The sequence below is a fragment of the Rutidosis leptorrhynchoides genome, chromosome 3 (genome assembly GCF_046630445.1).
Source record: "Rutidosis leptorrhynchoides isolate AG116_Rl617_1_P2 chromosome 3, CSIRO_AGI_Rlap_v1, whole genome shotgun sequence".
Classification (NCBI taxonomy): Eukaryota; Viridiplantae; Streptophyta; class Magnoliopsida; order Asterales; family Asteraceae; genus Rutidosis; species Rutidosis leptorrhynchoides.
This window is the reverse complement of record NC_092335.1, coordinates 117949974-117970164: the sequence shown is the minus strand read 5'-3', so window position 1 is coordinate 117970164 and position 20191 is coordinate 117949974. Positions and strand designations below refer to the sequence as shown.

At 36.3% G+C, this 20191-nt stretch overlaps 2 protein-coding genes across 2 annotated transcripts; one reads left to right on the top strand and one right to left on the bottom strand.

The window, feature by feature from the left end:
- The first annotated feature begins 1187 nt into the window (after window positions 1-1187).
- LOC139896714 (probable serine/threonine-protein kinase PBL7) lies at window positions 1188-4224 on the top strand. Its single transcript, XM_071879354.1, has 6 exons — window positions 1188-1461; window positions 2106-2350; window positions 2498-2883; window positions 3057-3189; window positions 3339-3428; window positions 3671-4224. The coding sequence occupies exons 1-6, from the start codon at window positions 1188-1190 to the stop codon at window positions 3827-3829; spliced, it is 1287 nt and encodes a 428-aa protein (XP_071735455.1). The 3' UTR covers window positions 3830-4224.
- An 8708-nt stretch (window positions 4225-12932) lies between these two features.
- LOC139896713 (mitochondrial Rho GTPase 1-like) lies at window positions 12933-19053 on the bottom strand. The gene is made up of 14 exons (XM_071879353.1): window positions 18644-19053; window positions 18398-18530; window positions 17472-17621; window positions 17136-17312; window positions 16452-16703; window positions 16226-16294; window positions 16082-16137; window positions 15912-15993; window positions 15182-15393; window positions 14952-15021; window positions 14502-14614; window positions 13783-13933; window positions 13404-13590; window positions 12933-13236 (listed from the first exon to the last, which is right to left on the bottom strand). Exons 1-14 carry the CDS (start codon window positions 18868-18870, stop codon window positions 13163-13165), a joined length of 1953 nt encoding a protein of 650 aa, XP_071735454.1. The 5' UTR covers window positions 18871-19053; the 3' UTR covers window positions 12933-13162.
- Between the last annotated feature and the right edge of the window lie 1138 nt (window positions 19054-20191).

Below are 20191 nucleotides of genomic sequence, written 5' to 3'. Positions count from 1 at the left end.
GTGACTACGGTGATCGGGGATGTGTTGATGTGCAAAGATGAGGTTCTTGACGAATTTTGGGTTTTAGATTCGGGTGCCTCGTATCATGTTACCCCATACATGAAAGATATGGTGAATTTTAAGGGATATTCCGGTAGGGTTTGAGTTGCGAATGGGAGTACCCTTGATGTTGAGGGTATTTGTGATCTCGTGGTTACTAGTTAGACACTTGGATTATGCTTGGATCGTGAGGAACGTGAGGTTCATCCCAAAGCTCAAGAGTAGATTGATCTCAGTTGGACAATTGGATGATGATAGGTGTCATGTTCTCTTTGGGGATCAAAAGTGGGTAGTGTTTAAAAGAGATTATGTAATTGATCACAGGTACAAAAGGGGAACCATGTATATGGTTGATGTTCCTTTCGAGGAATGACTAGGTGGTTTTGTAGGTGCTAAAAGTCCAAGCGGACTAATGCTTTTCGAGATTCTGGAGGGGTCTTTTTTGAGTGGGAGCTCAAGTGAAGTCGAAATTAGTGGAGATTCGGGTCGAATTGGGTACACTAGAGTCTTCGTTATTTCGGGTAGATCTTCTCTAATGACAACTTTGTTGAGATCGATCAAGGAAGATGAACAAGAGATTTTTCTAGGAGTCACGGTTAATGATACATTTGTACAATGTGTGTTGGCTTGTGAAGATCAAAATGTGCGTACACGTTAGACTTAACTATTGTTTGATACATCCTCATTTTCATCACACTTATCCCTATCCATAAAAGATACTTGAAAGTATAAACATGTTATAGATAGGTCTTTTATTTGAATAATGGCATCAAAACGTGAGGATAAAATAAAAAAAATAAAAAGTTAAAATAGCCAGAGTTGATAACTTATGAATAATTCACACATCCTTGAAATAAAGGCATGTTGATCGTATCTACACATATTCAAATCATTACTGTAATACTTTTGCCAAACCATATATAACCACCCAAACTAATTCAGTTAGTTATACATTATGCATGAAGTTGTCCTCTCACAAAAAAACTACCTACCTATATATATATATATATATATATATATATATATATATATATATATATATATATATATATATATATATATCACTATTATATGCTTGACATTCAACCTCATTTTTATACTCCCTCCCCATCTCTTTATCTCCCCTATCTTCTTCGATTTTCGCACCAATGGATACAAACTTGACAGAGCCACCAACAAGAACACACATTAAGCGCAACCATAGCCGTTTGATTCGCCACCATCACCATCACGATGATTTCCCAGAAACCACCATTCTTTTGATAGTGATTCCCATTGTTATTGTCGTTTTACTCATTGCAATTTCATTTGTTATAGCATTGCTTCGACGCATAGAATCTCCAAAACAGAATGGAAACAGCAATTGCAATAAAAGTTGTACGTTTGTTGCTCATAGTATTGTAACATTCAATGGCACCTCAGGTAAAATGACTAACTATACTTAACGCCGAAAATTTACTCCTCCGTCATGTCCCTCTGGAATTTTTGTATAATGTTTGATATATTTCAGTTTGGTCCTAAGGTAAATTTAACTAAATTTATCTGCAATTTAAATGATTAAGAGTAGGGTAAATTGAAGAATTCATTGACAATTAGTAGTTACTTTTCTAAATGGATAATTATTTTTGGACAGATATAAAGAGTGAGGTAGACACTTTCTGATTGAGGGAATAATTATTATTATTATTATTATCTAATTTTCCTAAAGTACCCTTTGACTTGATTAAATTAGGATGCAGATGTAATTATTTAGTTTATTTATGTTGGTTAGTACATGCCAAAACATTTGTACTATGACAGACTGACAGAGAAGATGATAAAGGATGGGTTTAAAGTGTCAGTAATATGTTTAGAATTATATTGGGTCAAACTCCACTATATGTTTACTGTGAGTTTGAAATGGGTCAGGTTAATCAATCTACCAATAACTTATCTATTTCAAAAGTTTGTTGATAACAAAGAAATTAACTGTATACTGTTCATTTAATATTAATTAAAAACATATACTATATACTATATCACAACTATATAACTTATAAACCTAACTTTTTCTGTGGGATTGTTAGATATAAAGAAGGGATGTATATATGGAGGAAGCCCATGCAGTTTACCATCAGCAACATTTAAAGGGGTACAAGTATTCACATATCGAGAGCTCGAATCGGCTACAAACGACTTCTCAGATACGAACCTTGTCGGTAAGGGTGGTTTCGGTGATGTCTACCGTGGGCTGCTACGTGATGGCACCGTTTCAGCTATTAAGTTGCTTCATAGGGAAGGCAAACAAGGTGAACGTGCTTTTCGATCAGAGGTAATTTGTCTTTACAAAAATATCTCTTTGTTATCATATCTAAACCGTACTATTTGTAATTGGGTGTGTGTGTTTGCTGTTTAAAAAAAAAAAAAAATGATGGTTTGTGATCCATAGAAGACTAATTATTTATAAAATTAATTGCAGGTGGATTTACTAAGTCGTTTGCAGAGTCCGAACTTGGTTGATCTTCTTGGATATTGTGCTGATAACCACCATCGGCTTCTTGTATTTGAATACATGTCGAATGGTACTCTACACGACCACCTTCATTCATCTGACTTTCGATCTCAGATATTGAATTGGGGCATTCGATTGAGAATCGCTCTTGATTGTGCAAGAGCCCTCGAGTTTCTTCATGAGCATACTGTCCCATCTGTTATACATCGCGATTTTAAGTCTACCAACATTTTGTTAGACGAAAACTATCGAGGAAAGGTCTCTGATTTTGGGTTGGCCAAGATTGGATCCGACAAGCTTAATGGGCTCATCTCGACCCGCGTTTTGGGAACCACCGGATATCTGGCTCCCGAGTGAGTATATATCAATAATAATTCAATAGTCAATACTACAATAATAAATGTATTTTAGGGTGTGCTTGAATGCCTCTTAATTGAATGGTTCAGCACTGAATGTTGAACCATTCAACATGAGCGCTTAATTATTCTGTTTTATCAAACGCACGCTTAGCTTTTGAGGTTATTAGGTACGCTTCGACGGGAAAGCTTACCACCAAATCAGATGTGTACAGTTACGGTGTCGTATTGCTAGAACTATTAACAGGACGTGTACCGATCGACACTAAGCGCCCACCCGGAGAGCATGTACTCGTGTCATGGGTAAGTAAACTAATGTGTTTTCCATTCACTTTCATGTATGTACTTGAACACCTGTCAGTTTCAGTGGTCGATGTTAACATAGTCTATGTTCAGAACTTTTTTCATTTTCTCGTGGCTCAAACGTTTATTGCTCCTACTAAACTCGTTAGGCTCTTCCAAGATTGACGAATAGAGCGGAACTTGTTGAGATGGTCGATCCGAAACTACATGGTCAATTTTCAAAGAAGGATCTAATTCAGGTGAGTTTCATTCTCAATCCTTAATCATGATCACAGAGGTGGTTAAACAAGCGGGGAAGGGGTCAAAATGGGCATGGTGGGTCGATATAAAAACTTTTCATCGTTTTTAAAAACTAGTTGATGGACACACTAACTATATTCTTTTGAAGTAATACTTGGTACTACTATACAAATTGTTCGCAGTAAATGATCTAGTAGGCAGAAAACATTCGAAAGATGAAATCAGTGTCTTGTATTTGCAGGTAGCTGCTATTGCAGCTGTGTGTGTGCAAACAGAAGCAGATTATCGGCCTTTGATGACAGACGTTGTCCAATCCTTGGTTCCTATAGTGCACAACATATCTTTTGGGTGCTCAACTAGTTCTTTTAGGTTCAGTAAACGAGTAAGTCCAAGATCATAGGCGTCGCTAAGGTGTTGAATTATTAGTATATTCAATTAATTTAAGTATATTAACGAGAAAGAATCGATCATTGATCATTACTCCATAATAACCTTATGATCGTTGTAAGTTCAACTTTTGAAATGTTACAAAATAAAAAGTAGATTGAATTTGTACTCTTAACATTGCGACAAGAAGCCAAGCGTAAGTCCACAATGCCAAACCTTGTGCCATGTCAGATTTCTTAAGCTACCTAGTGAGCATCCTCTAATAACCGAATTCTATTGATGGTCCAGAGAAACGAGTGAAAAGGGTGAAGGTATCACATGAATGTTGTTAAAAACACCAAAATGGCGCTGGTGACTCAGCACAAAATGCAGTAGTTGTTTGAGTGATCATATGGTAATGGAAATGTATGTATATGATTAATATTCATTTTCACTAAGATGTACCCTATCAAGAAATCAATTAGAGTTCAGGTAACTAGTTTATCTTCATCATATATAATCACATACTAAAGGCCTAAAGGGATATAACCATATAAGTAAAGGACTTTTTTGCTCCGTTGGTCCTTCAATTATACACGAAATTGCAATCCGAGTCCCTCAAGTTTTTCTTTGGATTTTCGAGTCCTTAAAATTGTAAAATTTTGCAATCCGAGTCCCTCCGTCAGTTTGCCGTCTAAATTAGCCGTTAACCCTTGACATGTGCCATGCATGTGAGGGTAAAATCGTCTTTTTACTCTTTTCTTAGACTTTTTTGCTCCATTGGTCCTTCGTTTATAGACAAAATTGCAATCCGAGTCCCTTAAAGTGTTTTTTTTTTTTTTTTAAAGGCCAAGCATAATATATTCCTAACATCATCATCATCATCGATCGTTATCATCATCATCATATTCCTAACTTCATCATCATTGAAACCGTATCCATCATCATTATCATTATCATAATAGTATCATCATCTTCTTAACATCATTCATCATCATTTTCATAGAATAATATGTACAAATAGGTTTCGGGTCTTTTTTTTTTTTTGAAAAGCAAGAAAATTTATTTATATAATGGAAAATTACATGCCCTATAATTTCTATACAATATGATGATAACGAAAAATAAAAATGGCGACTTCATGAATAAGTCAAAACATTTTGACACCGCGGAACTTGAAAATTCAAGTTAGATAGGATTAACCGAACAGTACCGACATTTCGGTGACAAAGTTGATTAATACTACCCAATTAACCAAGTGACAAAATGCAAAAACCTATCCATGGAGAAGCGTGGATACAATAAGGGCTATTTAGGACGTGATGTAAATTAGCCAATGCCCGTTCTTTGTTGATCCGAGGTGTAGGATGACGGATTGATGAGCCATTGATGCCAATCGATTGTAGATTTCTTTGATCTTTTGGATATCCAAGCGTATGTTTGTGATTGGATTTCGGTTAAAATTGTAGCTACACACCATTCTTTTTTGCTAAACACGTTAAGGTTTCTATGTTTCCAAAGAATGTATGAAGAGGCCCATTTAGTGGCTTGCCATATGTATGAACCGGATTTCGACGTAGTGAAAGGTTGCTCCGAGATGGTTACGTCGATAAAGGAGGTGAGGGTGTTAGAAGGAAGGTTCCACCAATTTAATATAGATAGCCATACACTTGATGTTTTCGGACAAAGAAAAAGGATGTGTTCAATGGTTTCAACGTGTGAGTTGCATAATGGGCACAGAAGTGAATAGAGATCAATATTACGCTTGTCTAGTTCAATGCGAGTGGGAATTCTACCATAAATTAATCTCCAGATGAATATGTTAATTTTTTGAGGTAAAAGTTTGTTTTTCGGGGTTTTGAAAGTGTGTTGTGGAGTGGCGAGTTTGGTGTTGTCGAGGATCGAAGCAAGTTTCTTAGTCGTGAAGATACCATCGTTATCTAAGGTCCACTTCCAAGTGTCAGGTTTATCGGTTAAATTAATGGTGGCTATAAGATTGTTGAGTTCCGTTAATTCGTTGAGGGTACGCCCATATGGGTTTCTAGACCAATTCCACAAACCGATGGTTTTAGAGTTTTGTGTCGTGATACGATCGGCAACCAGAGCGTGTTTGTTGCTTTCAAGCATGTATAATCTTCTAAATTGATTGCTGAATTTTTCGGTACCACACCAAGTGTCATGCCAAAATTTGGTGTCGGTGCCGTTTCCAATGCATTTGATGATAGACTTGGTGAAGTTTGTCCCGAGGTTGTCCGCGATATGACCCGCCTTGATAATTTCATTCCAAATGGTGCAACCTGAAACATTTCTAGATAAATCATTAGCGCAAACCCCCCCACCCCCACCCGGACCGTAAATGCTTGATATTATTTTAACCCAAAGAGCGTCTTTTTCGTTATGGAATCTCCACCACCATTTGGAAAGTAGGGAGATGTTTTTGCAAGATAATGAGCCAATGTTTAAACCGCCCTTATCATAAGGTACAAGAATGTGTTCCCATTTAATCCAATTAATTTTTTTGTCCGCTTCGGTACCACCCCAAAAGAATTTACGTCTTTTTGTTTCGAGTAAATTGATGATGTTGCAAGGGGCATGGAATAAGGAGAAGTAGTATAGAGGTACACTAGATAATACGGATTTGATTAAGGTTAGTCGTCCACCAAAAGAGATTGATTTTGCTTTCCAGTCGGAGAGTCTTTTATCAAACTTCTCAATGATTGGTTTCCAAGACGAGGCTTTTGTAGTGAGGGTGCCGATGGGAAGTCCGAGGTAAGTGAATGGAGTTGTGCCGGCCGTACAATTTATGTAATTTGCCATAGCATCAACTTCATTTTTTGAAACACCAATTCCGAATAAGTTACTTTTTTTTAGATTTACTTTTAGACCCGATATGTTTTCAAAGCATTTTAGTAATTTAGACACGTTTTTTGCATTCCGTTTACTCCATTCACCAAAGAAGATTGTGTCGTCCGCATACTGGAGATGGGATATCACAATCTTATCGTGTCCGACACAAATCCCTCGTAATTGGTCGTTTGCTATAGCACGCTTAGTGAGGATGTTTAGTCCTTCGGCCGCGATGATGAAAAGGAAGGGAGAGATAGGGTCGCCTTGGCGAATTCCTCTTTCAGGAGAGAATTCCGCGGTCGGGGATCCATTGATAAGGATGGAAATGGAGGAGGAGGATAGACATGCTTGGATGAAACTAATCCATTTACGCCCGAAGCCCATACATGCCATGGTCTCGAAAAGAAAATCCCATTCGATGCAGTCGAATGCCTTTTCGAAGTCCACTTTGAAAATGAGGCCTTTTTGCTTTTTTCTTTTGAGTTCATCGATAATTTCGTTTGCAATTAGAACGCTATCGAGGATGTTACGGCCTTTTAGAAATGCGGTTTGTTCAACACCGATTATTTTATGGATAACTTTTGAAAGACGGTTAGCAAGAATCTTGGTGAGGATTTTATAGTAACTTCCAATTAAGCATATGGGTCGATATTCGTTAAAGCCAATAGGGTTGGATTTTTTAGGTATTAGCGTGAAGAAAGATGCATTGCATCCCCTAGATATTTCGGAATTGAGCCAAAACCAATCTAGGGCCCTAATGAGGTCCTCTTTAACTAGCCACCAGTACTTTTTGAAAAATTTCATGTTAAAACCGTCTGGTCCAGGTGCCTTGGAGCTTTCGCAATCGTTAAGGGCATCCCAGACCTCTTTTTCAGAGAATTGGGTTTCGAGGATTAGATTATCTTCTCGCGAAATGTAGATACGATCAGGTTCATTTTCGAATGGACAAGACCCTTTACGTGGTTTGGAGCGGAAAAGTGATTCAAAATATTTAAGTGCCTCGTTTTTTATTGTGTTGGGTTCTTCAGACCATGTACCATTTAGGGATATGCCACGGATATTGTTTTTGTTAACTCTTCTTTTAATGTAATTATGAAAGTATTTAGAGTTTTCATCGCCCTCGAGGTTCCATTTGATTCGGGCTTTTTGTTTGAACATGTTAGATTTCTGTTTTTCTTTTACTATGTGCTTCATTCTGTGGTTAATCCATTTGTCTTTTTCGAGAACTGTTAAGGGTCTAATTTCTGCAAGTTTTTCGAAATCATTAGAGGCGTCGAGGTGTGTTTTAATTTCATTATCTATGTTATTTAGTTGTGAGCTTAGTTTTTTTAGTTCAAGTTTGACATTTTTTAGTTTGTTTCGGAGGATACAATCAGGGCGGTTTCCGCTAACGGGTAGTGACCATGTAGATTTTATGATGTCATCTGCATTTTTTAATTTCAGCCAAGTATTAAAAACACGAGTGGGTTTAGGGCCGAAGTCTACGATAGAGTTTTTAAGAATAATTGGAACATGGTCGGAAAGGTCACGGTCGAGTGATTTTGAGGAGATATTCGGCCAAAGTTTTAGAATGGTCTCAGACACCAAGAAACGGTCAAGTTTACTGAATTTCATTGTCTTGAGACACAAGCGGGTGTATTTCTTACCTCCAAGTGGAATATCGAAAAGGTTAGATTTATCTATGAATTTATTAAAATTGTCGGCCCATGATTGTTTGAAAAAACAGTTTAGGCGTTCGGATTTGGATCGGACTTCATTAAAATCACCAAAGATGATGTGGGGAATATCAAAGGAATCAACAAGTCTCGAGAGTTCATCCCAAAACATTAGTTTTTTGCTGTGCGAATGGGGCCCGTAAACATTAATGATTACCATGTCTGAGTCATATCCAGTCCACTTTCCTTTGATAGCAATGAAAAATTCACCTTCAATTGCACTCTCAAAGATAAAAGTGGAGGGGTCCCAGATCAATAGTAGACCACCCGAGGCCCCGATAGCGTCTTTTTGAACAAAGTTGAAATTGGAGTTATACCAAAAGGAGTCAATAAGTGAATCAGGAGATTGTCCACATTTTGTTTCTTGTAAACCTAGGATGATAGGGCAGTTTGAGTTGCATATTTTTTTAAGCCAACTAATTTTACCCGTTACCCCTAAGCCCCGAATATTAAGAGAAATACAAGCCATTAGATAACTTACAAAGAACGAGATGATGAGGGAGGAGGCTAATGTTCCGCATTCCACCGGATTCCGATACCTGTACCAAACTCATTTGTGCTTGCGCTACTTCCAGATGCATTTTTTGAGCCCGACTTTTTTGGAATATTCGATGTAGAGTTGGGATTTGATGTCGAGCTACATTTGCGATTAAGTTGAGAGAATTTCAGTTTTTGTCCACTACGTGCACAATGTTTAATATATAGGAATTTGGAGTGTGGTGCTTTTCTACTCGGTTCAGCTAGCATAGATTGATGTGACGGTTTTGATTGATCCCTTGCGATTTTTTTGAATTCAAGATCGTTAGTTCGGAGACTTTTCTTTTTTTCTTTCTTCGCATACAAACGTTTCTTCTTTTCATTAGATCGAATCTCGGCTAGTGTTGGATTAGAGGTAACATTGTCGTCGACTGTAATTGGAGATTCATGAGTGGGTGGAGGGATATGTACTTTGTTTCCAGGATCAACGCAGGAACTTTCTATATCAACGTTCATCGGCACGTCACAGGTTCCTTCTAGGTTAGTATTAATGGATTTGGCTTCGTGATTTTGTTGGGTTATAGTGATGGGTTCATTGTGAGGTGGAGTAGGGGAAGATAGGTTTATTGGGCTTGTTCCACCTTCATGGATATCGATATTGGGCTTATTGGAGTTCATGGATTGCAAGTTATTCATAATCTGAATTGGGCTTATAGGGATGGTTGGGGATGTAGGTTCGCTTAGGGGATTGAAGTTGGGCTCAGTTGACGTGTTGTGTAAATCATGGCATGTATAGGGTATGTTTTGATTACCGAGTATTGGGGAAGATAAGCTGTCATCAATTACTTCAGTTTCCGAGACATGATCAAATTCCGATGAAAAATAATGTTCATTGTGATCATTATCGTTGGGTTCGGGATTCGAATCAGAGACATCATGATTTTTTGGAAACTTGCAAATTGCCAATCGCTTCGAGTTTGACATTGACGATTCAACTGAAGGTAGTTTTTTTTCGGTGGCGGAGTTGTTATCGCTAATGTCGTTGACATTGAACATGTTGTTTGGCGATTTTTGTGTCTCATAACCTTCAAATATTTGATTACCATCCATGTGGAATTCTTCGTCCGAAGCATAATCATCAGATAGTACCTCATCATCCCATACAGATGATTCATTATCCATGGAGTTGAATTCAGTCGTAGGTTCGTTATTTTCAGAAACAAATGCATATGTTGATTTAGATCTGTGATTGATAAGGGCACGTCCTTTGATGGGTTCAAGCGAGCTAGTACTGATGAGGACCTTGCCTGAGGAGAGGTCTTGTGACCCTTTCTCATCAATAGAACAGTTTTGTAGGTCAATTATTTCACCCCATTCTTTAGCAATGTCTTTGAAAGTTGATTCAAACCAGCACGAAATCGGGACCCCTTTGATATCAACCCAAACTAAACGTCCAGGATAGGAGTAATCATCAGGATCCCAAGGTTGGATGTCATCGAACCAATTCCACAGTGGGTTCCTATTTTCATTCAGTTCGCTAATGTTTAAAACATCGAGAGCCAATTTTTTATCTTCAAAGATAAGCATAACATCACGGCCACCTAGGTATTTAGTTTCAAATCCTATAAGGTTTTCCGATTTACATATTTCATCGAAATATACAAGATGATCAATATTTTTTATCACCCCAACAAGAGCATGACCAAGTAAATCATTGAGCTTTTCATCTTGCATTACGTTAATTTCTATAGTTTTAAGACTGTTATTTGGGATACCTGAGCTTTTGTCAATTTGAGCATGAGGAGCAGTAACCTCAGAGAATTTGCGTTCATCGGTGAATTTGTTTGTTGGTGCAGGATTATGATGACTAGGTTTGTTCACAGGAGGTTGAGGACTGGACACATTGTGCATATTCCTGTCATGTGCTTTGTATACTACTAGAAGCATACCATCAGCAACAACCATGTTGAGTTTCCTTACCATAGAATCTACAAGGCGTTCCGGGATGTTCCTGTAGCGGACGAATCCAAAGCGTTTTCCATTTTTTAACGTTTTATTTGGGATGTATACTTCAGTGATATTCCCAAATTGTTTGAACAGACCCCATAGCTTTACAGAATTCCAAGAGTCAGGAAAATTGAAAAAAAGGAATGATTTGATGTTTTTTGGTTCGGATGTATCACGAGGATGATGGCTGGTACTAGATCCGAAGTTCTTGATCAGGTTTTTTGCGTGTTCATGAGATTTGAATCGTTGATAGATGGAGTTAGATGAAGTGTTGAATCTGGCGGCGATGGGTACTTTAGGGTTTCTGTTAGAATGGTTCAGATCAGGGAACTCATCAGGCTTTGGGACTTGATTAATCAAAGGTTGGGCAGGCTGATTGTTTTTATCCCGATCGATTTTAACCCAAACTCCAACACTGTCTGGTTGATATTTGATGTGATTGATTGTGTTAGGTTGAGGGTGAAGCGACTTTTTGGATGAAGGAGGATGTGGTGTGAACGGAGAAACAGGTATTGAGAACATGATGGTTGTTGCAATCAAAAATAAAAGAAGATTAGATTAGATTAGAAATCTGTTAGTCGGAAGTTTGCCGGAGAAAGAGACATATCATATTCCAGAGAGAGAAAAATTTTATAAGTAATAGGTTTCGGGTCTTACATCGCAGCAGTAGCCTTCGATAGAATAATAGCAACAAGTGGTTGTGGTTTTAGATGGATGTTCGAGTTGTACTACACCAGAAACAGAAAAAGAAACAGCAGATATAGCAGCAGTCAAGGTTGGAGAATTCGGATCCAACATTTTGGACATTTTTAGGGAGATCTCGGCATCTCGGAATAATCTCGGGGAGATCTCGGACGTTGACTTACGTTGACTTTATAGTTTTTTAAATAAAAATATACATAAAAACATAAATATATGCATATTTATACACGTTTATACGAGATTTTACAAGAATATCCGAGAAATGAGCGAGAAAATCTTAGAAATTACGAATTTTACAAGAAATTATTACAAATTAGCAAGAAAGTCCGAGAAATCGTGGCTTTGACTAAGTTTGACCCCGTTGACCGAGAAATCTCGAGAGATGAACATCTCGTCTCGGTTGCCTTCTAAAAACGAGATCTCGGGGAGATCTTGGGAGATTTACAACACTGACAGCAGTAATCTAGCAGCGGTAGTGGGTTCGACAAACTGAACAGAAAACAGAAGTAAGTGACGTTTAATAGCAGTGAACGAGTAGTAAAAAGGGTTCGTGGTGGTTGGAATAAAAACAGAAAAAAATAGCAAGTTCTGTTGGTGTGTTGATGGATTTTTCGAACAGGAACATGAAACAGGAAAGACAAGTAGTAGCAAGAACGAGCAATATATCAGGTGGTGGTGATTAGTTTAATGAAGGAAGTGGTTTCGCTGGTTTGAACGAGCAGCAATAGCAAGTTGCAATTTGGTGGTGATGGATTATGCTTGGCCTTAAAAAAAAAAAAAAAAAATTTATTTGAGGGACTCGGATTGCAATTTTGTCTATAAACGAAGGACCAATTGAGCAAAAAAGTCGAAGAAAAGAGTAAAAAGACGATTTTACCCTCACGTGCATGGCACATGTCAAGGGTTAACGGCTAATTTAGATGGCAAACTGACGGAGGGACTCGGATTGCAAAATTTTGCAATTTTAAGAACTCGAAAATCCAAAAAAAAAACTTGAGGGACTCGGATTGCAATTTCGTGTATAATTGAAGAACCAACGGAGCAAAAAAGTCTAAGTAAAGGACTACCTTAAAATAGCATGGAGAGATAAGTAGACACAATACCTACAGTGAACTAACACATAATAGCAAATATAACCATAAAAGTTGTGTTTGTTTAATTTTCAAGATGCAAGGTATTTTAGCAACTAATTGAAGCTTATCAGTATGAGCTTATTGCTTAAAAGCTAGTTGAAGCCCATAAACACACCGGGTTCAATTTGGGTCTTGTCTTTTTACAATTTGCATATAAGCAAATATAACACCAATCAAAATGTTTTAGACACAAGTTTTTGAAAAACAATTTACATTTGCTTTTAAAGGAAGACAATAAGTTTTAGATAACACTTTTTTTTAAAACACGGCCACCTGTTGCAACCTTTTATGTTGTGAAGAGCATGTATATTTGATTAATATTTAGTTGCTGCTACATGCCAGGGGAGTGTAGTCACACACAACAATATCTCTACACAACTATCAAAGTAAAAATATAAGGAATGTAAGAAAAAACCCAGTTCATATCTGGACTCGGTTATCGATTTAGAGAACAAGACAGTTTTTCAAGTGTTGTAGCAAAGTCTTTCAGGATGAAGCGTTCTTCCTTGTAGCATAAACACGGTATGCAGCTAACCCAACAATTGCAACTGCAGCTCCAACTGCAAATGTGAAAAACATACATAAATATCATAAAGCTATTTTTTTTTTAACAAAATTAACACATTTATCATTTGTTAACATATGAAACAAAAAATGTAAGTGGCTATATCTAACCCAACCTGACAAATTCGTTCATCTACTACCCCTAGTGGAAAATTTATATTACCTGAAACAACCATTAGGGAACGGTTAACAAGCTTGTGATACTGTTTTCGAGTTTTGCCTGCTTCTGTTTCAGGAATGCTCAAATGAGGGTGTTCTGCTGCTCTCACAATTCTTCTAAATACGTTATTGAAGTCTCCCAATTTCGTGCTAATAGGTATAGGCGCCTCTATTCCCATATCTTGGCTCACCTACAATAACATATTAACATATCAAAAGCTTTTTATTAATATTGTAGATGAGTATTAAAAAATCCAGGATTAGCATTGAGCAAGAATTAGGCCTTTGTTGTTCACAATAATGTTATGTTTGTCAAAAAGTTGATGACTTTTGGTTGAATTATGCTGCCTATAAATTGCAAAATTTATCAACTTTATGCATACCCTTGTTGAATCTTGTATTGCAGTTGAGTATGGTTCAAGGTCATCTTTAGCTGCAACAATTAGGCAGGGAACCTCGTATCCAGTAGACTCACCATGACAGGCAACTTGAACAAGCAATTCTGTTGCTCGGTTCCAAGAAGACTCGTTCGAACTGGAACCAAATAACAAAATGAATATTAGTTTAAGTAGCTAAGAGTGCATGGGTTAAAGAAAAGACAAACGTAGATCCACAATGATTAAAAGAATGCATCACAAGCCCAGAAACATGACATAGACATTGCTAGAATAACCCACACCTGTAGTTTTAGTAAAGGTAGAAATTGCAACCCATTTACTTAAGAACGGGTCTTATGTTTTATCACTTAACAGTCAAACAAGAAAGTAACATACAGAGGAAACGGGTCAAACAAAATAGCAACTTATTAAGAAAACAGGTCAAAAAGGTTGAAACTTGAAAGTTTTCCAAGTGTAGTTAAAAAGTCAGATTACTAATGGATACTGCATATTTCGGTAAACATATTTGACACACCAGATATTTAATGCTCAATATTACAAGATTCAGACAGAAATATTTCGGGTCAACCCAGCCCGGCCCTAAAAAATTAACATTTTGACCCACTACCCTACATGCCCCTTTAGCTACCTATATAAACAAGAATATGTTCATAAAATACTTCTGAAAATAAATGTTAAAAACGACCTAACAATAGTCCAGTTACCTGTCATGAACAAAAACTGCCAAGTCACATGCTGCCAATGCATCTCTATGAATCAGCAATTTTTCAATCTCGTCTTCAGGTATCTCTCGTAATATTAAAGTTTTCTTTGTTCCCTATATAAATGAGGCAAGATGAGTGTCAACATAAATCTAGTGAGAAAAATAGTCCAACGAATTAAAAAAAAGGTCCAGAAATTGTGTCAATCATTAATGCAAATATATTATTTCAATTATAATTTAATTAGTTAAACAAACTGATTTACAAGGTTTATGCATGAAAACAATACACTTTGGCCAACTCTTTACCAGTTTCAACCCATTTCATTATTTTGTTTATATGTTTAGCTGTTTGACAAGTTAACGATATAACATAACCATAACCCATCCACAAGCATATGTTCATGTAAGCATCAACCTATATAAAATGATGTTCAAAAAGAAATAGACTTACATCAGGTTGATCAACAATATTAACTGTATATCGCTCCTCAGTGGTCGGTGTATAAACATCAGAAAATGGCCTGCAATTCCAACAATTAAATGAGAGAGAACAGCCAAAAAAAACAAGATAAAACAACGTTGAACAAATCCACGGAACAAATAGTCCCAATCGCTTCAAGAACAAGTTATGAAGCACACGGTACAACTACCTATAAATACATATCTGGTTCAGTGAAATACCTTCCAACAAAAGAATTTAACAGTGAGGATTTTCCAGCTTCTTTGGGCCCAAAAACAAAGCAATGGAAAACATTTCGGTCAGAGTGTTGTTTTTTCCGGTCAACACGTCTTCTTCGGGTAACTCTCACTGCGGAAGAAGGATCGCCCGCATATCCGATGTATGTAAGGTTCTCAACACTATGAACTGGATCTAAAAGTGTCATAAGGGCCCACTGCATCACACAAACAAGATTTCAGCAAAAGCAAGAAACTTTGGTTGATACAAGTATATAACATTATATGAATATGAATCTTCAACCAATTGTAGTTATATTTCAGTTCTAAAAGAGTACTCCCTCTGTCCCAATTTAATAGTCTACAGACAAAAAGCACATGGTTTAAAAAACGTAATTATCACACTGTACTTTCTACTTACTTTACAGCTTTACCCCTAACTTTTTACCTACATTTATGGTATACATGCATAGAGTAAAGGTATAAAAGAACTTTATCTCATTATGCTTATCTATTTATGAAAGTAGACTATTGATTTAGGACATCCAAAGGAAAACTGGACTATTAAACTAGGACGGGGGAGTATCGCATATACTCCCTTCATGGTTCATACCATGAAAATATTAATGTTTGTATTGACACGATTAAAATGTTGTAAATAACTAAATAAGAAAATAATGTGATCAAACATAAACATATTATTAGTATTAGTATGTACTACTAAAAAGGTATATACCTCGGACAAAAATCCATCAAGAGATAACCCTCCCAAGGCATTTTTCTCTGCTGCATTAGCGTATGGAGCTTCAGTCCAAGGACTACAAGTATAACACACCAAAATTCAGATTTTTATAGCGAAAAAATATATACGATAGGTCGAAATAACTTTGAGATAAATTATAGTACCTTTCAGGTGCAGTAGAAAAAACATCCTCAAGCTCATGTGCATTAAGAGCTCCATCCTGGGTCAAAAATGAGCTTATTTTTTTAAATTTAAAGCATTTATATAAAATATACATCATATATAAAAATCTCAAAAGTGAAACGTACACGGTCCATGTCAAACATGGAAAAAATTCCTTTAAGAAACTCCACAGCTTCACTTGTTAGCTCAACACTCTACAAAATACCAAACCAAACAGAGCAAACTTACCCCATTAAATCAAGATGTGAAATTGTAATTTAGCAATGTAGCATAACATTTCAATACCATTAAACTATATATAGATCTTTTAAACAAAATTAAGCTTGCAAAAAATGCAGACATAAAAACTACCTGATCGGGAGTGCGTTTAATTGGAGGCAATAGCTGATCATCCACAAGCCTCAAGTCATTATTGTAACCAAACTTTCTTAAAACAGTCCATGTTGTCTCTAAACGACCTCTCTCAATGAATAATGCGTGAAGAAAAAGAAAGCCGGTTAACGTAAGGCCGTTCTCATTCACTCCTTCAGGCAGTTTTTCTTGCACAACTCTTTTCACACCAACTACTTCTGAAGGTTGCAATGGAGCATTGAAACATTTGACCTGTTTAGAATTATATGATTGATAAATGTGTCTCAGGTTTTGCAAATGTTTATTGTATAGGAACAAAAGAGACAACCATACACAGAAAACTTGTTAGTGTGACATATAACTTGAGGTGTCAATTTCAACCCATTTACTTAGAAATGGGTCAATTTGGGTGGATCTTTAAACTCAGAAGAGAACTGCTTATTTTAGTTTTAAGTAAACTAAAGTTGCATTTAAAATTATCAATGACGCACTGATTATTTATAGGCATTGATAACTATATCCGTAGAAGAAGTGTTTCATGTCAATCCCAGCCCAACCCATTTCAACCCAAAATACCAAGGTTTGCCCATTACCTGCCCCGCCTACTTTACCACCTCTAATGTAAGCGATTAACACATAAGTATAGTCAAGTGCTGAAAGATAACTAGGACTGAGAATCTAAACCTGGAAATCATTCAACTCTGCATCACTTAAAGCACCATCTCTATCATGATCACAGAGAATGAAGATTCTTTTTAAGGCCCTGACACATCGAGGTTTCAACGTTTGTGCCTCTTGGTCAAACAGTGGGGCCGTCGGATGGATCACAGCCTTCTGAGCATAGAAAAACACCTCTTGAATCTAAAAAAAAAAAAAAAAAAAAAAGTGAAAATTATAATTATAAAATCTTTATTGTACACCAACAACAAAAAGGTAAAATAGGGCTAGATGTCACAAACAACTTTAATCATTAACAAATACAAGCAATTAAAAGCTCAAAACATTGAAAGGACATGTCACCTGAATATGTTTGTATGCTGAACACTCAACACAAGTTTCAATCTCTCGAAACTGTTGCATTATAGGTGACATCACCTGCTCCAAGCTAATTGCTTGCTGCTCATCCCTTAAATCCAACTTACAACCGGACACTATAACAGGAACCCTTACCTGTACATGTGTCATAGATCATATTAGTTACAAAAAATTTGATGTTAAAACCAATATTAACAATTGCGTTAAACACTTAAACTACATCCACATTGTTTTCATTTTTTTCAGTATAGTGTGGTTATAACTATACCATCTTTATGGAATTCAGCAATAGCAGAATTAACATCTATAATAGAGAATAATACTAACTCTTACTACAAAATGGAACTTAGATAATTGCATCTTTCAAAAGCTACCAAACAATAAAAACAACATGAATACACTTATATGCATACTTATATACAGAATAAAAAAATGCTAACCGCATTATTGAACTTATAACTTAAATCTCCCATTATATCATACATAACAATTAGCACCTAAGCTAAGCCTATACACTGATACACCAATTTGAAATAACCAAGCCATCATGTCATCCTTGCACGTATTCGTAATTTGTATGTATGTGCATGTTTGATTGTGTTTATGTACAACTAACAACATATGTGTGCGTGTATACATATACATATGTAAGCATATAATAGTAGAAACCAGTATTCCTTCTAATACACATTTTCATGAAAGGGATAAGCTTATCAAGCTTAATCGCCACTACATACACAAGCAGTTAAAACTTACAAGTTAAAACTTACAAAAAAGATACATCTAACACATCAGCCAAAAAACATAAAAAGCATCAAGTAATCCACAGTAATCAAAAAGTTAGTAACTTTAATGTAATTCAAGGTTCTAACAAACAATATATGAACTTATTTGGATAACGGGCCACGTACATCTAATCGTCGAAGTTCAGGAAGCCAAAAAGTACTCAAACGATCAAGCGAAGAAGGCTGGTCACAAGCATATGTAAGAACAACTGCATCAGCTCTCTTCAGTTCATCAGCAAGTTTACCTCTATTCTCCAAACTATAAAACAAAAACACAAAATTAAGAAAAATTAATAACCAAACACATCCAATTGATGTCACCAAATCCAAATTTATCTGCAAGTGTGTGCATATCATTAACAGAATTAATACCTAGAAGAAGTATCAATGACAGTAACAGGGACACGGTCAGGAAACATATCTTCCGGCAACCGAGTAGGCGGCAGCACCGGCGGAACATTCGTCGGAAAAGACTCAGCGGCGGCGGTGATAATTAAGCTGGACTTACCGGTGCCACGGTCACCGGCGACGACGATGCGAACGCCGGTGGTGGGGATCAGTTTGGCGGACGAAGAAGAAGAAGAACTAGCTCCCACCATTGATGGAAATTAAAGTTGTAAGACAGCCCTAAAATTGAAAAAAAGGGGTGTTTGGGGGTTGCAGGTAGCTTAATTTTTGAGATGACAGAAATGGGGACTCAATTGAATTTGGATTTCTTAATCTTAATTGTAAGAATTATAAAGAAAGGGTTTTGATGGTGGAGGTACAAGATTGTTCGCTTATAGCCGGACCCCCAATATAGGGTTTATCTTGCACAAGGGTTCTTTATTTGTTTTAAATAAATAAATAATAATAACAAATAAATAATTTAATAATAATTTATAATTTAATAATGAAATAATATAAATATGGACAAAATTGCTCATTTTGTGATGTGTTTTTCACTTTTTACCTGTTTCATCCATTTGTTTTATTTTCTACGTTTTTCATGCTTAAATGCATTTTAAAGTTTCAATTTCACCCTTCACCCTAATGAAGATTAACTGAGTCCGTTAAAACTATTCACATGAACTATTCGCGTAAATGCATTTTAAATTTGTTGCTGACCGTGCATTTCCATTTCATTATTCTGTAATTATTTTATATCCATGTCATTATTTAGTATTTTATTAATATACATGTCATCAAATAAGCATTCAAGCTTGTATCTACTCTACAATTAATCATTCAACTTTGTATGTACCGTAAACAATTACATGTCTTGTTGGTCGTATATCCACCAATACATCACAGTTGGGTTGTGGATCTCGAATCATCGTTGCAACTCTCATCTGGTTTTTCAAGAACTTCTTTAGATCTAGGTTATATAGCGTTATTGTGGTTCGAGTTTACAAAGTGCGCCACCACCGCCGACGGTTGATGGTGGCGGGTGAGGCATTATGAACACTTTTCGGTAACCATGACAATCGTCTATAATCAAAAACGCCGTTGTTCGTTGAGTGCATCTACTCGCAAATGAACAACCGGCAAGATCTACAACCCAGGCGATTTCCCGCGGTAGTTTCATAATCGACATATTTGAACCGTGGTGGCTTCACATCTCTGATAAGGTTTTATTTGGGTGTTTACATCTCCTATTTATGTTCAGATCTCAATATATTTAGTTTATGTTCATATCTCAATATATTCAAATCTCATATATGTTCACATCTTCGATTAATTTTCTTTTTGAAGATTCTTATTAGTTCATTCTTGTAATTCATATTAATTAATTTAGTTTATTAGTTTATGTTAAGATCTAATTTTTTTGTGTTCAAATAATGATGTTTGTGGTGGTCAGATGGTGCTTGTAAAACTCATTTCTTATGTATATTTTTGGAGTTGGTAGATTTTAATTGTCTTCAAGCCAACAAATGACAT